Genomic DNA, 18,840 nt, shown 5'->3' on the forward strand with positions numbered 1-18,840 from the left:
TGCCAATCAGACATTGAATTACAAATCAAATAAAGTATAATCCAATATGCCCTCAGACTTTGGTGACCGAGTCATCTTTTCCAGGACTCCGATGCCTGATACCTCATGATTTTATTCTATAAGTTTAAGCTATATTATTCCTAGGTAACATAAAAAAGCAGTAGTTGTAATTCTATGTCAAATTTAATATACTCGTAAACTCCTTAAAAAAAACTGAATGAAGTTATGACTTATGAAGAAATTTAATTTTTATTTTTATTTTGGAGAGTTAGAGAGTCAAATGATAATGTAATGTAAGTTTTTCCTGTTGCGATTATTTTAAGGACATTGATTAAAAATTTCGAGTTAAACTTCTTTTGTATTTTACTATTTTTTTTTAAGTGTTATGTACTTATCTGACTTGACATATAATAACATTTTATGATAAGACTATATATAATTCATGATTGGCTGTGGGTCGTGACTGAATGCGCATCTTTTTGGAAGAGCTAAATCAAGACGCTCGCAATATGGATTATTACATCAAAACATAGATATTGCAAAAAGCTTGAGCAAATATATATATATATATATATATATATATATATATATATATATATATATATATATATATGTACATATGTAAATACAACTTCTAATTAATACTATTTTAAAAAATTATCAGTATATTGACGATGAATGTGCTATATATGTATGATTAATTAGTTTGTTATAGCAGTTTATATATGCATATATATGTATATCTCAAATTATATTGGTAACTAAAAAAAATAATGTTCCACCTTATAAGGTATATTATAAAAAAATATAAAGGAAGAAACATTATTAAGTAATTATAAATTTTTTCGAAAGTTTCAATTTCTAAAATATGTTTTTTTGTCTACGCTTTCCAAAAATATTATTTTCACAGAAATTGGCGTCATTCGAAACATCAAGTTAGGGGATAAATTTTCTCTTAGTCACTTACAATTTTTCTATGTAAATTCAATAACTCTTTATTTTGTTTTATTTTTATTCTTTCTATTCTATTGTTTGGGATTTCATTCCGTATAAGTGTAAAGATAAGCACACTGCTGACGTATATAAGTTTGTTACACATCAATTAATTATCTGTAATCAATTAAACCAATGCAGTTAGCTCTAATCATGTATAGATATATACTCAACATTATGCTAATTAGCCAAACACCTCTCTCTCTCTCTCTCTCTCTCTCTCTCTCTCTCTCTCTCTCTCTCTCTCTCTCTCTCTCTCTCTCTCTCTCTCTCTCTCTCTCTCTCTCAAAACCTTCATCTACTTGATTGATCACTTTCTCTACTACAAGTAACAGAGAAATAAAATATCAAGGTATATACGTAAGGACTGCTGTACTGATCACTCTTTGAGGTTAACTTATTATTTAAAATATGTCTTTAAATAAGTGAAAAAACTGCTGGACTAATTCTAAAATGTTATTTTCAGTCGGAAACATAGTTCAACATAAAAAAAATAGTTATCACAAGGCTCAAAATTAGGAGATCTCGAACAATATTTAGTTATAGTTACAAGATTTTTTTTTTTTTTATTTTTATTTTTTAGGAAGGGCTTTATAAGTAGCCAATGATACAAGATCGGATATTTACAAATATGGGGGCTGGACAAATATAAATATCTATTTATAGAACCACACAAACACACTCCAGAAATAATTAAATGTGGGCATTGCGCCCGCCGGGATTCGATCCCGCGTCCTCCCATTGGGAGGAGAGTGGTGTTACCACTTGGCCCAAACAAGCTTGGGTACAAGAATTTAATATAATAAGATAAAACGAAGGAACAAAAGTAATACTTTCGTTTATTACTTTTGATAGATCGAGTAATCTAATATGTTGTCAAAGTAAACACGAGTTACTTTAATTAATACATCACTTTCCTATTTACCTAATATTTCCCCTTTCAAACGGGCTCGATCGTGTCGGAAAGTCGCTTAGCTGTCCTTTTTTTTAGTTAAAAAGCTCCGCACATGAAAACATTAATAAAAGTCATATTATTACTTGGATTATAAAAACTAAGCTCAACTAAAATTTCAAACTCTTTAAAAAAAGATGATAAGTAGATCACAAACACAACTACAATAAAAAAAATATTAAATTATCAGTCTTTTCAAGTAACACATATCACTTTTTATCACCGATTATGTTCTAAGAAAACTTGCGACTAATCCACATTGATATTAGATCCGGTGGTATAAAGGTCAGATTCATATCTGGATTATTGACATAAAAATAAGAAAAAGAAAAATCTCCATTAGAGACACAGTCCATCGACGTTCATGTGCACGACAGAGATGGACTCATAGCTAGTGGTGGGGATGACGGTGACTCTGAAAACCTAACGACGACCGCGAAAACATGTAGAAGAAAAAGAGAAACACATTCCCCCAATTTGAAAGTCCTCTAATGGTTAAGACCACCATAGTCTTATACCCCAAAAGAGATTGTGGCACAAAAAATTTTAAACCCTAGATTTGTTATTTATTTTGGAGAAATGGAAGAGGAAGAGAGACTAGTCACTAATTTGCATGATTTCCCTCGAATATATATTTTTTTTTAGACTTTTTTGCCCATTTTTCAAATTTTATTACATATTTTTACTTATAAATTTATAAATCAGCTATTCTGATTTTTTTTTTTCATATTAAACCCCCTAATCTATTTTTCTGGCTTCGTGTGTGTGTGGTGTGTATATATATATATATATATATATATATATATATATATATATATATATATATAGAAAGAGGGAGAGTGCCGGAACCAGGAATCACACTCATGACCATCAGAAGCAAATTATAAAAAAAATTGCAAGGAGGACAAGTATTTAAAAGATCATATAATTTTGGATTCAAAATATAAAAATTTATTAAAAAAAATACTAGGGTAAACTCATATAGCTTTTTCCAATATATGTAATTATACACAGGGTCCAGAAATTCATTGATATCCTCGTTTTCGTGATTTTTTTTTAAACATTGCATATTAAATCAACTTTTACTATTTATACTAGATCAAATGTAAATTCAAGTCACACTCACATGTATATGCTCTCTCTTATTTTTCAATATATATATATTCTCTAGTATAAACAAGTCCTTAAAAATCAGGTCAACGTACGAGAGCACGGATAATTTTATCCATCATATGGCTATGTATTAATATATCCATCTATGATATATAGCGTGTACTCGACGCGGCAAGTGCATGTATATGGAAGTAAATATTTAAATCAATTTGTAGGGGAATTATATATGATGCCGTGAAAATTCAAAGCTTTTGGCTTTAGCTCGTGTGGTCCTCAATTCTTTAATGCTAGTTTTACGGGTTCCTTTTTCAAAGTATTACTTCTTTAATCTCCCTTTACTTTAGACTTTTAATTAGAATATAATTTATATTAGCTAGGGCTATATATTTTGGCACTTGCTGGTGAAGCTATATATATGCGCAATATTCAAACCAGTACTGGACAAAAAAAGTAGGAGGGTTTCATTTGTTGTTAGTCTTAATCGTAATTATTTAAATCAAGTTGATAATCTAATTGCAATATAAAAAATCCTTGGTGGGTTCGGAAATCAACATCATTGCTAGCCGTTACCATTAGGATGCTGTAAGCAAATCATCACAGTCATTTTTTGTTTCATTTATAAGAAAAAAATATTCGGTTTCTCAAATATATATGTGTACATATATTTATGTAATCAATAGAATAACATGTGAATCCATGTGAAGGGTCCTCCTTTTAACTTAAAAAAATCCTTTTGAGAATAACCTCAATAAGATATAATTATAGCTAACCTATAAACTAAGGTTAAAAAAGAGCTTTTATTAATATTTCTCAATTTGTTATTTGGTACGATGGCAAAAAAAATTATGATAGTGTAAAAAACCCTAAATTTATTCAAGATGATCCTTTATAAAAGTTTCACTATGAACCTAATTAGTGTGACAATTGTCTAACTCTAGTCTTAATGTTCTGCCATACAGAAATTATATCACTTGAGTAAATTTATTAGTAAATGCATTGTGTAGAAACTTAGGGAGAAAATATGAAAATAAATAATCATATAATAATGAAGATAATTTAATAAAATATACAAAACATGAGAATTAAAGATAGTGCGATTTTCAAAGAGAAAGTCCTGAGACTCATGAACTTTCTTTTTCTACACATTATTTTTGGAACTTTTCTTCTCATTAATATCTGTAATAATGGTATGCAATTTTTAGATCCATTGTTCTAATAATTAACTCTCACGCAAAATCATAGAAACTAATCCAATGTTCTGGCCAAGTTAAATGATGCAGATTTGTCATGAAATGTTCGCTAAACATATGAAAGAGAATTAGTTGAATTTATGTGTAGTATGGTGTCTTTAAAGGCACAGATTGTATTTTTTTGGTCTTAGAACCCTTGATCAGTGCAAAATGCTAGACACAGATCTTATGGCATATACCTAACAACTAGAAAATTACAAATTTATCAGAAACTAATCTTGCATCTAATTTATGAACTATATAAACTAGACCATTTGCATATATGTGGGCGGTATAAAGATATTGCTAATCATTAAAACCTAAAAACTGAGTAAAAATCCCAAACATGTGGAGTAATAAGCTGTTTTTTTTTTAATAAAATATTTTTTCTGCTGTCACGTGCAGGCATAATTTTCATCGACATCGAAACCAGAAGTTATTGGAAGTTCCGGTTCCAATTTTCATCGACATCGAAACCAGAAGTTATTGGAAGTTCCGGTTCCACTGCCTTAATTTAGTCTAGCAATGGTAGTAAGGGTGACTTTTCAGTCAATTTTTCCACCATCACCCCCAAAAAAACTAAACTCTGTCTCACGTAAAGTTGCCAGAGTACGTTTAACCTTTGGATTTAAAATCACTGCTTATATACTTGGCATTGGCCATAATTTACAAGAAAGTACTGCTTTCGTTATTAACGGTATCGAAAAAACCCTTCTAATAATATTTTGGAAGTGAAAGAAAACTATCGGAAGGCATGCTTCCGCTAATTTCTGTTAGTCATTGGTATTGTTATTTTTTAATTAAAAAAATTATGAACTGTTGATATTATTTTCATCTAAGGGCTGATATTATTTTCATTTTTTAATTATATAATTTGAAGCTATTGGAAACACAAAATTCCAATAAGCTTAATGGAAATATCATTTTCGTATTTCCGTTGACTTCCGAAAAGTAAAAAATTACCTAACGAAATTGTTACTTCCGTTAAGCGATGAAAGACATTTTAACTGAAGTGGTGGTATTTACACTTCCTTATAATTTTCAATGCTTTTAATATTTACAATTATTATATGTGTGTGTGTGTGTGTATATATATATATATATATATATATATATATATATATATATATATATGTGTGTGTGTGTGTGTGTGTGTGTGTTAGTAGTGATGAATAATTGTGGCTTCATGATTAAATGCAAGCTATGTAATATAATATACTATCCACCACCCACTATGATATATATATGGGGCATTCTTGCACTGCCTTTGATGATGTTTTCGTGGACATTCATGGATCCAATTAATTTAATAATGAATGTTACACAACCTTTTTTTTTTCTTTTATTATAATAGTTTCTTTATGCATGTACATGTGCTATATCAATTATATTTAATACTTGTTTTCCTTTTTATGATATTACCATAGATCTTTTCACTACTAATTTTTTTTAAATATTTTTTATGAAACTTTTTAAAATCATTAATCTATATATATATATATATATATATATATATATATATATATATTACATATATATCCATTATTTATTGGTAACAAATTTCAATCAATGCGAGACCCTTGTCGTGTTGTGTCCTTGAACAATTATATATATATGCATCACGTTTTATAGGAAACTTATGTCATTTTTAATTAGTTGTTATTACCCAATCTTAATTGGGACTTTTGCCGGCCTGTGCACGTATATATCAATACTATATGTATGAGCTGACTCTGCCCCAGATAAGATGAGTTGGGTCGTATATATAATACATCCTCAAGCGCACTAATCAATTTATTTTATCCTATCGTATAAGGTTGCTTTCGATTAATATATTAATTATAATATGTCGCAGGTGAGATGTTAGGCAAGCTTCTTTTGCTATGTGTATATAGCTAATTAATAAAGAGTCAATTAATAACAATGCTCCAACTTTGATTAGACACAGCCAAGTTTTTTATAACACCTCGAGTAGTTGAGTAAGTTTGTATACATTTATTAATTAATACAATTATATAATTTTAAGCGTAAGTAGCATGTAAAAGTAAAAAAGTTATTCCTGCAACTAATAATAAGCCAGGACACTAATAATACAGACATTCTATCATAGTTTTTGCTAAATCTTCTGGCCCATATACTAGTAAACTAAGTTGCAATATCTATAATGTAAATTAGTACAAAACGGCCAGCTTATTTTTATATCAATTTGATAATGGAAATGAATGGAGGTATAGCATAGGTTAAGAATTCTATGTACTGTTAAATTTTTTGAGTCGTAATAACCTGGAAATCTGCAAAAGACGTCCTTAACACTCCTTTCTAAATTACTTCATTTAGAAGATCCATCCAAACCAATTATATAACTACGTATATAGTTATCTGAGAACTGTCTCACATTAATAATAGGGTAGAACAAAAAGAAATCAAACAGATTAAGTAGCAGTAGCTAGGCAGATAAATGATATCATGCAAAACTTGCAACATTAGAGATACATATGAACAAAGCTCGAGTATCTGGATCAGAAAGAGCGCTGAGAAAACATTATTAATTTATTCCATATATATAAACATACAGATTCAATACTACAGTAATTATTCCCATCATACATATTAAATACATCTGTCATAATATTAATAACAAGATAAAATATAAGCAAAGAGATGAGATGATCATACAAGAAATAAATTCGCATTAATTTGCCCTAATTCAAGTACTATATGTATAGAAATATATAGCAAAGAAAAAAAAAAAAAGCCTAAAACTTTCCTTTCTTGTAGTTCTCAGAAACCCTAATACGGCTGTCGACCGGCTCCGGCGTGGGCCCACGGAAAGCCCTGATCGTGTCCCGCCAGCTGTCCTCCTCCGCCGCCGTTCGGAAGCAAATTGGGCACCGCCAAATTGTAACCCGGCAATCCGGAGCCTCCGGCGGTCGGATCCTGCATCCCTCCTCCGATCGGCGGCGACCCTCCGGCGGCGGCGGCGTCGTCGTCGTCGTCCTGGAGAGGCAGGCGCTCGTAGGTGGCGTTGGAGAAGGTGGCGGCGATGACCATGACGGGCCCGGCCGCGAGGAGCGGGCCCACCACGGTGCCGCCGACAACCTGGCCCTGCCCGCCGGCGAGGTAGACGGTGAGGCCGGTGGTCCCGGGCGGCGCGGGGCCCGGGAGGAAGGCTCCGGTGAGGGACAGGATCTCGAAGCGGCCCTGAAGAGCCACCGCGGCGGCCGAGGCGGCGGAGGGCTGGCGGAGCGTGACGTTGGCGACGGTGCCGCTGCCGCTGAGCACGCACACGCCTCGCTGGCGCCGCCGCGCGAACTGCGCCACGCTGTCCGCCACGTCGGCGCCGCCGGCGATCTCCATGACGTGGCTCCGCAGCGCGTTGGGGCTGTCCCGCGTCACGAAGATCGGCGGCTTCGGCTTGTTCTTCGACCCCGGCGGCCTCCCCCTCGGCCGCCGCGCCCCCGCCGCGTCCACCGCCCCCTCCCGCGGCTCGTCGCTGTTGTTGTCCTCTTCCGCGGCGGCGACTGTGTTTCCGACGGAGATTCCGAGATCCGGATGGTGGTGGTGCTGCTGCTTATTCTTCATCGGCGACGAGGCCTCCACTACTCCGGGGACGCCCACTTGACCGCCCCACCACCGATTCGCCATATCACGTGTGAGTTTTGAAACCAAGAAGAATAGTAAAAGCTGAGCTGAGAGAAAGAAGTTAAGAGAAATAACCCTATTTGAGTTGAGAGAAGAAGAAGAAGAAGAAGACGAAGAAATCAGGAAAGAGAATAATATTATAATTAGGTCAAATGGTTTGGTGAGGAATATTGGACAGAACAAATCACTAAAAACTTTGATAGGGAATAGCAAAGTTGAAGCAAATTAAGGACTGTGTGTTTGTGTGTCTTCTCGGTAAAAGGAGGTGGGATGGGTTTGGGAAATGGATTGTGACGATCAATTAAGATCAGCTAGCTTGGATATGGGCTCTTCTTAAGCAAACAACGAGTGAGGGAGAGAGAGAGAGAGAGCATCAATAAATGTTAAATATATGTAAAAAGAAGTATTCGTGTTCTTTGGAGTTAGGGTTTTGTTTGTGTGTGGGACAGCGTGCGCGTGATTTAGTGGGGTGCACGTAACTCCTCTTATTTAGAGTATCTCTAAATTAGAGAAATCTATATTTGATGTAATAAGTTAGAGTTTTTCAATGTAAAAACATCAAAATTTTAAAAACTTTATATATATATCTGGTGTAATAATCTTCACCAAATGAACAAACAGTGTTCTTGTTTATTTGATGTCAAAATTAGATCAAATGTATTAAACATTATTATAATCTAATAAATTCATATTTTTTTATAATATATATTTTAATCAATCAAGTTTAATCAATATGTTTTTAACTGTTTGAAATTTTATTTATAATCCAAATTAATTTCTTCAATACCACATAAATTAAGTCAATAATTAAAAAAATTTATAGATATCAAACCATATCAAGCATGTTGTATTATCTATGTAATTAAATTTATTAATTTTCAATTTTATTAATTACATTTGTAAATATTTTATTATTAATTTATGCTATATATTACACATAATTAATAAATAAAATATAATTACATTTTTATATATCTAATTAAGCATTACAAATAATTTATAAAATTAAGACACTTAATCTAAAATCATTTAGATTAAAAAGCTTAATAAAAAAGCAGATTACTAAAATATTTCTTTTTGTGTAAAATATGGTGTAATATATTGGAGCAAAAAATATATTTGACATTAAAATTACACTAAATTTAATGTCTTCATTGAAGATGCTCTTAATTCACATTTTTCAGGTGTTTACACATACCACCTTACTCCAACTTCATTTTTATATGTTATACTATTATTCTATATATTTAATTTGTCTAAGAATTTAGAACTAAAATAAAGGAAATTCTTTTACACGTTATAGTATTGAATTATTGAGTATTACTATACTATATTATATAGTGAAATCCTCATGAGCTATTATTTTATGAGTAGCAGTTTTCTCCATAACTGATATGGTCAAAGTTCGTATACATACTTACCGTTACTTGTTTCCTTCAACGATGTCAGACTTTGGTTTTCCTGATCCAATCTATATTTTAATTATTTATTTTATATGTTTTTCATTTTCGTTTTTGCCTTTCTGAAATAACTAAACTATATAAATATGTATCTATATTTTATATAGGCATATATGTACTCCATTCGATAAAGGTACTGTGATAGTAAACTCGACGACCAAACCTAGGGGACTCGATGATAAGCTAAGCCTATAGTTTATGTTTTTTTAGTAATTTCTCGGCTAAAAAGTCTAACTAAAATTTATAGTAAAAAATACATTTGAGTAATTTGTAAAACTAAGTGGTTAATCTAATAATAAACAAGAAACTAAAATTAAAATACCTCTGCTTCGAGTTTCCTCAGGAATTTGTAGCTCTTATATACGTAGAATTCAGTTATGGAAAGAATTTAAAATATTTAAATATAATTGCTCTCAAATCTATGATTAAAGCTCTCTCTCTCGCAATTTTTTCGTCCAATGATTTGAGTTCTCTCTCAGATTCACATTTTTTTCCCAACGTCATTGTACTCCTCTCAGCCGCCATCATTGAGTTCATGACCGTGGACATCTCTCCATCGCTTGTCTTCGATGTTGCGATATTTTCGTACGCAAGTGCACGTCGTCGCTCAAGTAGTAAATCGTAAGTACGAGTCGAATCCAACGAGAACTACGCTTAACCGAAAATAAAACGAGCTAGCAACGAATTGAACTCAAGAAGACGAAGATGATTATTGACTAATTTGTAGAAAATAAATAAAGCAATAAATAAACACGGGTGAACGGATACGTAGAAGGTAAGGGCAATGGCTTCGCTAAACTCTTTTATGGTCGGAATTCCTAGAATAACGCATGATTTTTCGGTTCTCTTAACTAATAACAGTCATGTAATTTTGTCGTTAAATCTCTCTCGAGCATCTAACAATCTATATCAACACCGGATTTTTATCTCTCGAACTCAAATCCTAAAAATACAACAAGTATTACAAAATAAGAGTGTAAACACGACTCAATAGCTGCATAACTATCTCTAGCTTAGGAATGTATTACGGTGCATTAATTCTTATGCACGATCAACCTAATCTTTTTCAAGTATCAAGTCAATCCTAAAAAGCATGAATGAAGTCATGAATCTCAAACAAGCAATAAACATGAGATTATTTCAAGTGATAGAGAAGATGAACAGAAAAATTACTTCAATGAAATAAACATGAATTTACAACCATATTCAAGCAAAGGTAAGCCATCCTCTTAAGGGATTCAGTTCATGGCGATGACAGTAACAGAAAAATAAAATAAACAAAATCCAACCATAAAAACCATCTCAAAACAATAAAACATAAACATGAGTTCCAAGGGAAATAGATAGAAGATAAAACACTGAATCGCAGTTGTGAATCATCGACGAGCAGTGGTCTTCTTCTGCGGTTGACTTTTCTCCCCCCACCAGCCAAATACTCTAAAGAAAAACTAAAAATAAAAACTCTCTTATGAATTCTGAAAGTCTAATATATATATATATATATATATATATATATATATATATATATATATATATATATATATATAGGAAGCTTCTAGGGCATTTTCGGAGCATTAAGAGCCATTAGATTTGATCGGACGGTGGAGAGAGCTTTAAAAATGGGGAAATAAAATTGTTGTCTGACGCGTCCAATGGCCTGCATGGCGTGCACTACCACCTGCGCGGCGTGCTGAAAAAACTACACGGCGTGCTTCCTCAAATTTGGCTTCTGTGCGGAACACGCTAGTTGCTCAGAGACAGTGCTGAGGCTCTGACCGGCGATCCAAGCTGTTGGAGCTTGTTTTGCTGCTCCCGAGTTTTCGTTTTGATGTGTTTTGACTCCTCAATTGCTTCATAATGCCCGTTGTTGCTCTATTCACGTCCTAAACACTGTAAAATCACTTTAAAACTTGAAATCACTCATAAATACATTAGAAACACCAAAACTCTTTCCAAAACGCGTGAGATTCAAGCTTGAAAACAGTTTCAAATTCTGTATATTATGCTCTTATCACTCGACCACAAAGTCAGATCCATGACTCCATGTCGCTCTCCTCATCGTCGCTCGTCCTCGTCGGAAAAGAAGTGAGACTCATTACTCTTTCATTTTTCCCTTTATTTTTTTCACTCTAGTTTTCAATTAAAAAAAAATGTTTGCGTGTTTTCGGTTGCAAAATAATGATCTCAAGAATGAAATTTGTTGGCCTTGTTATGATATCAAACCTCGTTTTTTCGAGACGCGTGGACGATGCTTATTAAACAAATAATTCGAGTAATTACTGTAAATTATCGTTAATTTTTGTTAATAATAAATAATTAGTGTTAATATGCAGCCGTGTTCATCTTTATCTATAGATTCTTCTTATGGGTTTTTGTAGCTAATTATTGTTAATTTCAGTATATTTGTGTTAATTTCGGAAAATTTGTTGTAGAAACACAATCTGAATCAATCTATGAGACTACAATGCATCTTTGAACGTCACAATGAAGAGTAAAAATCGAAGCAGAGAGAGAAAATCATCGTTAATGAAGATAGAGATAATTAAGGAGTGAAGGGTCATTAAACATGGTTATGGTCAGCTCATTTAATAACTCGTTTTTTATTTTTATTTTTAATTATGAAATGTTTAATAAAAGTTATTTTGGATATTTGGTTCTCGTTAATTTATGTTAATGATTATTTTTTAAAATTAACAAAACTTTGGTTATTTAACAAAATTTAAATTTGCTATTGGTTAGATAGATAGAGTGCTTTTAACAATGAGTTTGGAAGTTTGTTTCTGGCAATAAACCAATCTTAAAAGATAAATTAGACAAAATTTAACGATTTCACCAAAAATTAAAGAAACATTGACTAATTTATTACTTGTCCTTAAATTTAAGGGAAAATAACGCATTTATACCCTGTGTTTTAGTGAAATGTCGAGTTTAACCCTCGTTTTTCAAAAATGTCGAGTTCATACCCTCTGTTTAACTAAAATGACGAAATTATACTCTCTGTTTAACTAAAATGATGAAATTATACCCTGAAATAGACAACAGTGTCACGGATATTTTTTTTATTGATTTTTTTATTGACGTTGACTATAATATTTATACATAAACACCAATTATCTTTATTCATTCGCGCCATATATGTAATTTATTTAAAAACTAAAAAATAAACAACAGTCTCTTAATCGTGAAGAACACAAAAAGAGGCAAAGGGGTAAACATCGATAGTTGATAGTCATCAAAATCGCATATTCGAACAGAGAATCCAATATTTAGAGTTACAATTCGAAAACAGAATGAAGTTATTTCTTAGAAAGTATGAGTTTTATTATTTAATTTCAATTTAAGGCTATTTTTATTTCAAAATTGAGAATTTGGAAGTTAGGGTACTGATTTAAATTTGATTCGGTTTTTCTTATATAAGAGTTAATATCAATGAAATGGAGATTTGTGACGCTGTTATTCATTTCAGGGTATAATTTCGTCATTTTAGTTAAACAGAGGGTATGGACTCGACATTTTTGAAAACCGAGGGTTAAACTCGGCATTTCACTAAAACACAGGGTATAAATGTGTTATTTTCCCTAAATTTAAAGTGACAGTTTTGATGAATTACCCTAAATAGTAGGAGTATAATCGGGTCGTATTAGTCAGTTTTTTAAGTGCTATAACCCGAACCGCTACAACTATTTTTTTAGTTTTAAAACCAAAACCAATCCGATTGAAATGTAAAACCAAACCAAAAACCAACAAAAAATAATCAAGTTGGTTTTTTCGGATTATAATTCTCGGGACAAATGACTTTATAACTCGAATGAAAATCATATATATATATATATATATATTATATCTAATACGTTATGTCAAATAAAATCAAAATTTTACTTATCTTTAGAAAATTTACGTATTAAAATAAAAATTACATATGTTTTTAATCACCAAATCTTCGTATATTCGCAAATAATAAAAATATTATACTGAGTATTTTTTTATTCAATTATAATATTATTAAAAAAATGATTTTTTCAACCATTGTACATATAAAATATTTGCAACTTTAAAAAAATAAAAAAATTAACACTATCGTATTGGTTTGATTCAACCCAATTTCACGACTATAAAAAATCAAACCAACCCGAAATAATTGCGGTTTGGATTGGTTACAGCCCAAACTTCATCGGATTTTAATGGGGCGATTTAAAAAATATTGCGTTTGGTTTGGATGATCAGGTTATTCGATTTGACAGTCATCGGATTTTAATGAGGCGATTCAAAAAATAGTGCGGTTTAATTCGGAGGATCGGGTTATTTGATTTGACGGTTTTAACCTCACCCAAATAGGCGAAGAGAAACAAATAAATCGATAATGTACTGAGAAAAAAAAAAAAAAAAAAAAAAAAAACCGACAAAATGTTGACTGTGTAATCCTCAGAATGGGCAATAATTCAAGAAACAATTAAAGAAGTGGCGTGAAACGAGTATTGAGATAAATTAGGGGGGTGAGAGTGTAGTTTTATAAAGATAGAGTTAACCAGACAAAGACAAACCTAAAGTACCGACTTCCATTTTGGTCCCGAACTCGGAGTTCAGAGAGATCACACTCCACCAACAATGGCCGGCGATCTCTTCGAAGGTCTTCCTCCACCTTCTTCTTTGTCTCGTTCTGATGGAAAAGAAGAATCAGAGCTCTTTCCAAAACCTTCTCCTCCGGCTCCGGTTCCGATCATCAAAAGCGCTCTCAAGCGTCCAAAACCCATAGAATCCAATCCTCAAGGTCATTATTCTTTCTTTGCTACTCTTCTTTGATTTTCTTAGCTTGCGTCGGCTCAAGTCTATTTCGCGTACAAAGATTCTGTAGTTTATGGATTATGATTTCAAAATCGATGAAATTGAATGTGTTTGGGAATCATTAGGTTTGTATCTCGCGTGGCTAGATTAGTGTAGCCTTGAGAATAAACGGCGAAACTTGAAAGAAAAGAACTTAGGTTAAGCCAAAATTTGGATAGACGATGTTGATTGAGAGCATAGCGATAGTCGCTAATATGTTGGATTGATTCTCAGACCCGGCTCCGGCACCGGAGAAGAAGAAGCTGAGGTTTAAGATGACGACAGAGGCTTCGGAGAAACAAGTGATAGATGCGATGCAGAAGATAACTTCTCACATCAAGAACCCTGCAAAATTTTGCAAGGCTTCGAAGCTCGCGATACAGCTGATTCGGGCTGGAAGCGTGAAGCCCGGGACAGTGGATTGCTTCTTCACGATTCTCGAGACCGCAATGTTGTTGCCTACTTCTTGTACTGATCCCTCGATGCGGCTCGATTACCAAGCTCTGTTCGCCGCCGCAAATGAAGTTTCTGAGGTCGGATTGTTGGAAAGGAGTTCCTTTCGAGTTTTTTTGTTTTTTGTTTTAAATTTTATTTTGTTCGTTTGGTTGTGTAGTGCCTAAGCAAGAAGCAAAAGAATCAGCTGAAGGTGTGGACGATTATGGCGGTGGTGGCGAATGATTTGTTCACCGACGACAGCTTTATGGTAAGAATATTTGGCAAGAATTATGCTCGAGTGAATTGCTGACTTGTGCTCTCTGGTTAATCTCTTTTGGTTCCGTGGGAACGTGTAATAGTTTTCGAAAACAGCTTCGCATGTGAAAGAACTCATATCTGATCTCCCACTTGCAACCCAAGGCGAGGACAAAGAGGAAGCCGCGGCACTAAAAGATGAGTCAGAGTCGGCAAATGAGGATAGTCACATAAAGCAGGAAAGCTCTTCGGCTGCACCGGAGGAAGAAACTACAAGCACACGAGAGTCCGATCCGTTCGGGCTCGATGCTCTCATTCCCACCACAGCAAAGAAAGCAGAGAAAACGAAAGGAAAGACAAAGATCAAGGAGGAAGAAGAAGAGGACACTAAGAGATTCCTCAAGTCACAGAGACAGGCTTTGATTTCGTGTTTAGAGATCGCCGCTAAGCGCTATAAAACAGCATGGTATTGTTTAAGAAAAAAATGCTCTCTCTTATTCTCTTTTCGTGGTCTTTTTTCCATTGACAGAGTTCTTATTTAGAGCTTGCTTTGACTTTTGCAGGTGTCAGACGGTCATAGACATCTTGGTGAGACACGCCTTTGATAACGTGGCGAGGTTTACCTCTCTACAAAGAGACGCCATCGACAAGCTTTGGGCCTCTATCCGAGAACAACAAACTCGTCGAAAGCACGGGAAATCAGTCTCTGGAAAACTCGACGTTAATGGATTTGAACGGCTACAACAGAAGTACGCAAACGAGAAGATTAGCATACGCCGTGCTGTTGGTGGGAGCGGAGCGCGTCGCGCCCAACAGTGGCTCGGTTGATACTCTTATGTTTTTTTTTTTAAATAGAGAATTCAAGATCATGTATTTCTAGTTTAGAAAATGATCTCCAGATTTAGAACAGTTCCAAACAGTTGAGATGTAAAATTGTGTATTATTTTTCCATTCGAGCAAAAAAATGCAAATAAATTATTGTTGATGATCTGAGTGTTTCTTTTTCTTTCAAGGTTACAATTTACAGTGTTATCTGGGTATAAAAGCTACCAATAATCACCGCAGGAACACGACCCGTCTCTAAAGTGGTGAAACCGGTTCCGATCCCTCACGATTATAACGCGTCCGTAGATCTCCGAGAGGAGCTTCGTCGTGGCGTGACAGTCGTCGCAGACTCGGAGATTCTTCATGATCCTAATCGGCGTGCCGGGCGGTGTGCTGATTAGCCCGAACGCCATGGCGAGCTTCTCGCTGTGGTGGTCGAGCGCGGTCTCTTTCTCTTCCTCCTCGACGTTTTGAAACACCACCGACGTGTCGGGCGTGTGACCCGCGGCTCGCAGCTTCGCGCTCATCTCGGCCAGCTTTTCGTAGATTCTCTCCGCCCGCGGGTGCGACGTGTCTCCCATTACGAAGCAGTGAACGGAACCGTCCACTTCGATCGAGCTCAGACCCGGCTCCTTCTTTATCCCGCTGTCCTTCATCGCGGTTCTGACTCCGGCGACCTCGCTCCACCGGTCGGCGCTCGCGTAGATGTTCGACATCAGAATGTTGTAGCTGCGATTCTCGGGGTCCAATCCCCGGAGACAATCCGCTATCGCTTCCCCTAAAGCGGGGTTTTTGTGTACCTTGCACGATGCGAGGAGCGACCCGAGCACGACCGCGTTAGGCGAGATTGGCATGGTCTCAATCACTTTGTGGGCCTCGTCGAGCCGTCCGGCCCGGCCCAAGAGATCCACCAAGCACCCGTAGTGTTCGATTCTCGGGACCAAGCCGTGGCGCCGAGCCATGCCGTCGAAAACCCGCTTTCCCTCGGCGACAAGCCCCGCGTGGCTGCAAGCCTTGAGAAGAGCGACGAAGGTGATCTTGTTGGGCTCGACGCCGAGTCTCTCCATATCTTCGAAGAGCCTCAGGGCTTCGTGGCCGCGGCCGTGCATAGCGAACCCCGTGATCATCGCGTTCCACGTACAGGTGTCGCGATACGCCGAGTTTCGAAACAGCGAGTGAGCCTCGTCTATGTCTCCGCACTTTGCGTACATGTCGACCATCGCCGTTCCGAGTCTGAGATCCGATTCGAGCCCTTGCTCGGCTATGAACAAATGTACCGACTTTCCCAACTCGAGGGCTCCGATTTCGGCGCATAGCGATATCAGGCTGAGAAACGTCACCTCGTTGGGCCTCGTTCCTCCGTCCCTCATCTGGAGAAACAGGTCACGAGCCTCGTCGTTACGCCTGGCTTTAGCGTAAGCCGAGATCATCGCGCTCCAAATCCTTGGGTCCTTATCTCTCCTCGCGTCGAAAACCGCTCTGGCAGAGCAAAGATCGCCGCACTTCCCGTACATGTCGACCAAAGCCGTGGCCAAAGGGAGAGACACCGCAAACCCGGTCGTCAAGACATACGAATGCAAGCACTTTCCGACTCCAAGAGCGCCCGCGTTCCCACACTCGCTCACCACACTCAAAACCGTGACCTCGTTCGGAAAAACACCATCCTCGAGCATTTCGCCGAACATCCTCGCTCCCTCTGCCACCTCACCATAACGAAAAAAACCCGCGATAATCACAGTCCACGAAACGACGCTCCTCCGAGCCAACCCATCGAAAAGCCTCTTGGCCTGACCCAACTTCCCGCACTTGACGTACATATCCATGAGAGAGGTCCGGATCTGAGGCCCGAACCGCTCGTCCGCGACGTTCCTCACCGCGTAGCCGTGCATGGCCCGGCCCAACTCAGGGTCACCAAGGCCTGCGAAGAGGTTGGCCATACTCATAATAGCCATGTCCCCGGGCCTCACTCCTTCCCCGAACATCCCACGAACAAGCTCCAACGCCTCTCCGGTCATCCCGTTCCTCGTGAAGCAGCCAATCATAGTGCTCCACGAAACGGAGTCTCTGTGGGGCAATCTGTCGAACATCTGGCGGGCAAGACCGACTCTCCCGCAAGCTGCGTACATCTGCATGAGCGCGTTGAGGACGAAGAGATCGCTGACGTGTCCGGTCTTGATGGCGTAGCCGTGAATCTCCTCTCCCCACGACGGCGATAAGGATTGCCCGGCGGCTTTGAGGACGGAAGGGACGGTGTAACAGTCCACGTGGACGCCCGTTCTACGCAAGCTTGCGTAGACTCGGAGAGACAGCGTTGGGTGGTTGTTGTGGGTGTACGAGGATATCAAGAAGCTGTGCTGGGCTTCGGGGCTCATGTGGGGTCGGAGCAAAGACCCCGGGATGATCTGGCATTTATAGTCGAACTGGGTCACTATCATGTGGCCGTGAATTTGCGTCGTTTGGTTGATATCAGGCTTTCCGAGACAGATCTTGGAGGTACGGTTTTGTCGTTGCTGTTGTGATCCATGTTGATGCTCTTGGTCTTGTTGTCGTTGTTGTTGTTGTGGTCGTGTCAGTGATCGAAGAGGTGAGGAAAAGAGAGAGCGTAAAGAGAACACAGGCTTGGCTGTTGCCAGCTTTATTACGTCCATTGTTGTATCATTTACAGAGTGTGTGAGCTTTTCGTTTCAATGACCATATCGTTTTACGGTCAATATCTACAGCTTTATTACTTTGCATTCCGGTCATATTTAAAAAAAAAAAAGAAAAGAAAAGAAAAGACAAAGGCATAATCTGAAGTTCTGAACTTCATGTCAACTAATAATTATAGTATTATATTGAACAAAATACTAATATTATAGTGAAATGTGGTTACTGATCTAGAAATATCATCGCATCACCTCTTTTAATCTCACAAGTATGACTGTAGTGTTTAATATGACATAATTTTGTAAAATACAAAAAGTGATTTTTCAAAATTTTCGAACATTATTAGTAGTCCAAGTCCATACTTCAAACTTTGCTCATGATACAACCAATTTTTTCCAAATATATATCAGTAAAAAAAAATCCAAAAAAATAAGGGTAAGATAACATATATGCCAAAGTTCAGGGCTAT

At 36.4% G+C, this 18,840-nt stretch overlaps 2 protein-coding genes and 1 pseudogene across 2 annotated transcripts; 1 reads left to right on the plus strand and 2 right to left on the minus strand.

Moving 5' to 3' along the window:
• Nucleotides 1–6,819: 6,819 nt before the first annotated feature.
• LOC149382361 (AT-hook motif nuclear-localized protein 20-like) lies at nucleotides 6,820–8,367 on the minus strand. The gene has a single exon (XM_089630729.1). The coding sequence runs from the start codon at nucleotides 7,930–7,932 to the stop codon at nucleotides 7,078–7,080; it is 855 nt and encodes a 284-aa protein (XP_089486855.1). The 5' UTR covers nucleotides 7,933–8,367; the 3' UTR covers nucleotides 6,820–7,077.
• A 5,553-nt stretch (nucleotides 8,368–13,920) lies between these two features.
• On the plus strand, nucleotides 13,921–15,898 carry LOC149382362 (nucleolar/coiled-body phosphoprotein). The gene is made up of 5 exons (XM_089601617.1): nucleotides 13,921–14,157; nucleotides 14,445–14,743; nucleotides 14,824–14,913; nucleotides 15,005–15,366; nucleotides 15,464–15,898. The coding sequence occupies exons 1-5, from the start codon at nucleotides 13,995–13,997 to the stop codon at nucleotides 15,726–15,728; spliced, it is 1,179 nt and encodes a 392-aa protein (XP_089457743.1). The 5' UTR covers nucleotides 13,921–13,994; the 3' UTR covers nucleotides 15,729–15,898.
• Nucleotides 15,734–18,469, minus strand: LOC149382363 (pentatricopeptide repeat-containing protein At1g08070, chloroplastic pseudogene; annotated as a pseudogene).
• Nucleotides 18,470–18,840: the final 371 nt, after the last annotated feature.

The sequence above is a fragment of the Urtica dioica genome, chromosome 11, assembly GCF_054948205.1.
Source record: "Urtica dioica subsp. dioica isolate 48M chromosome 11, U.dioica_male_clone48M_v1_H2, whole genome shotgun sequence".
NCBI lineage: Eukaryota > Viridiplantae > Streptophyta > Magnoliopsida > Rosales > Urticaceae > Urtica > Urtica dioica.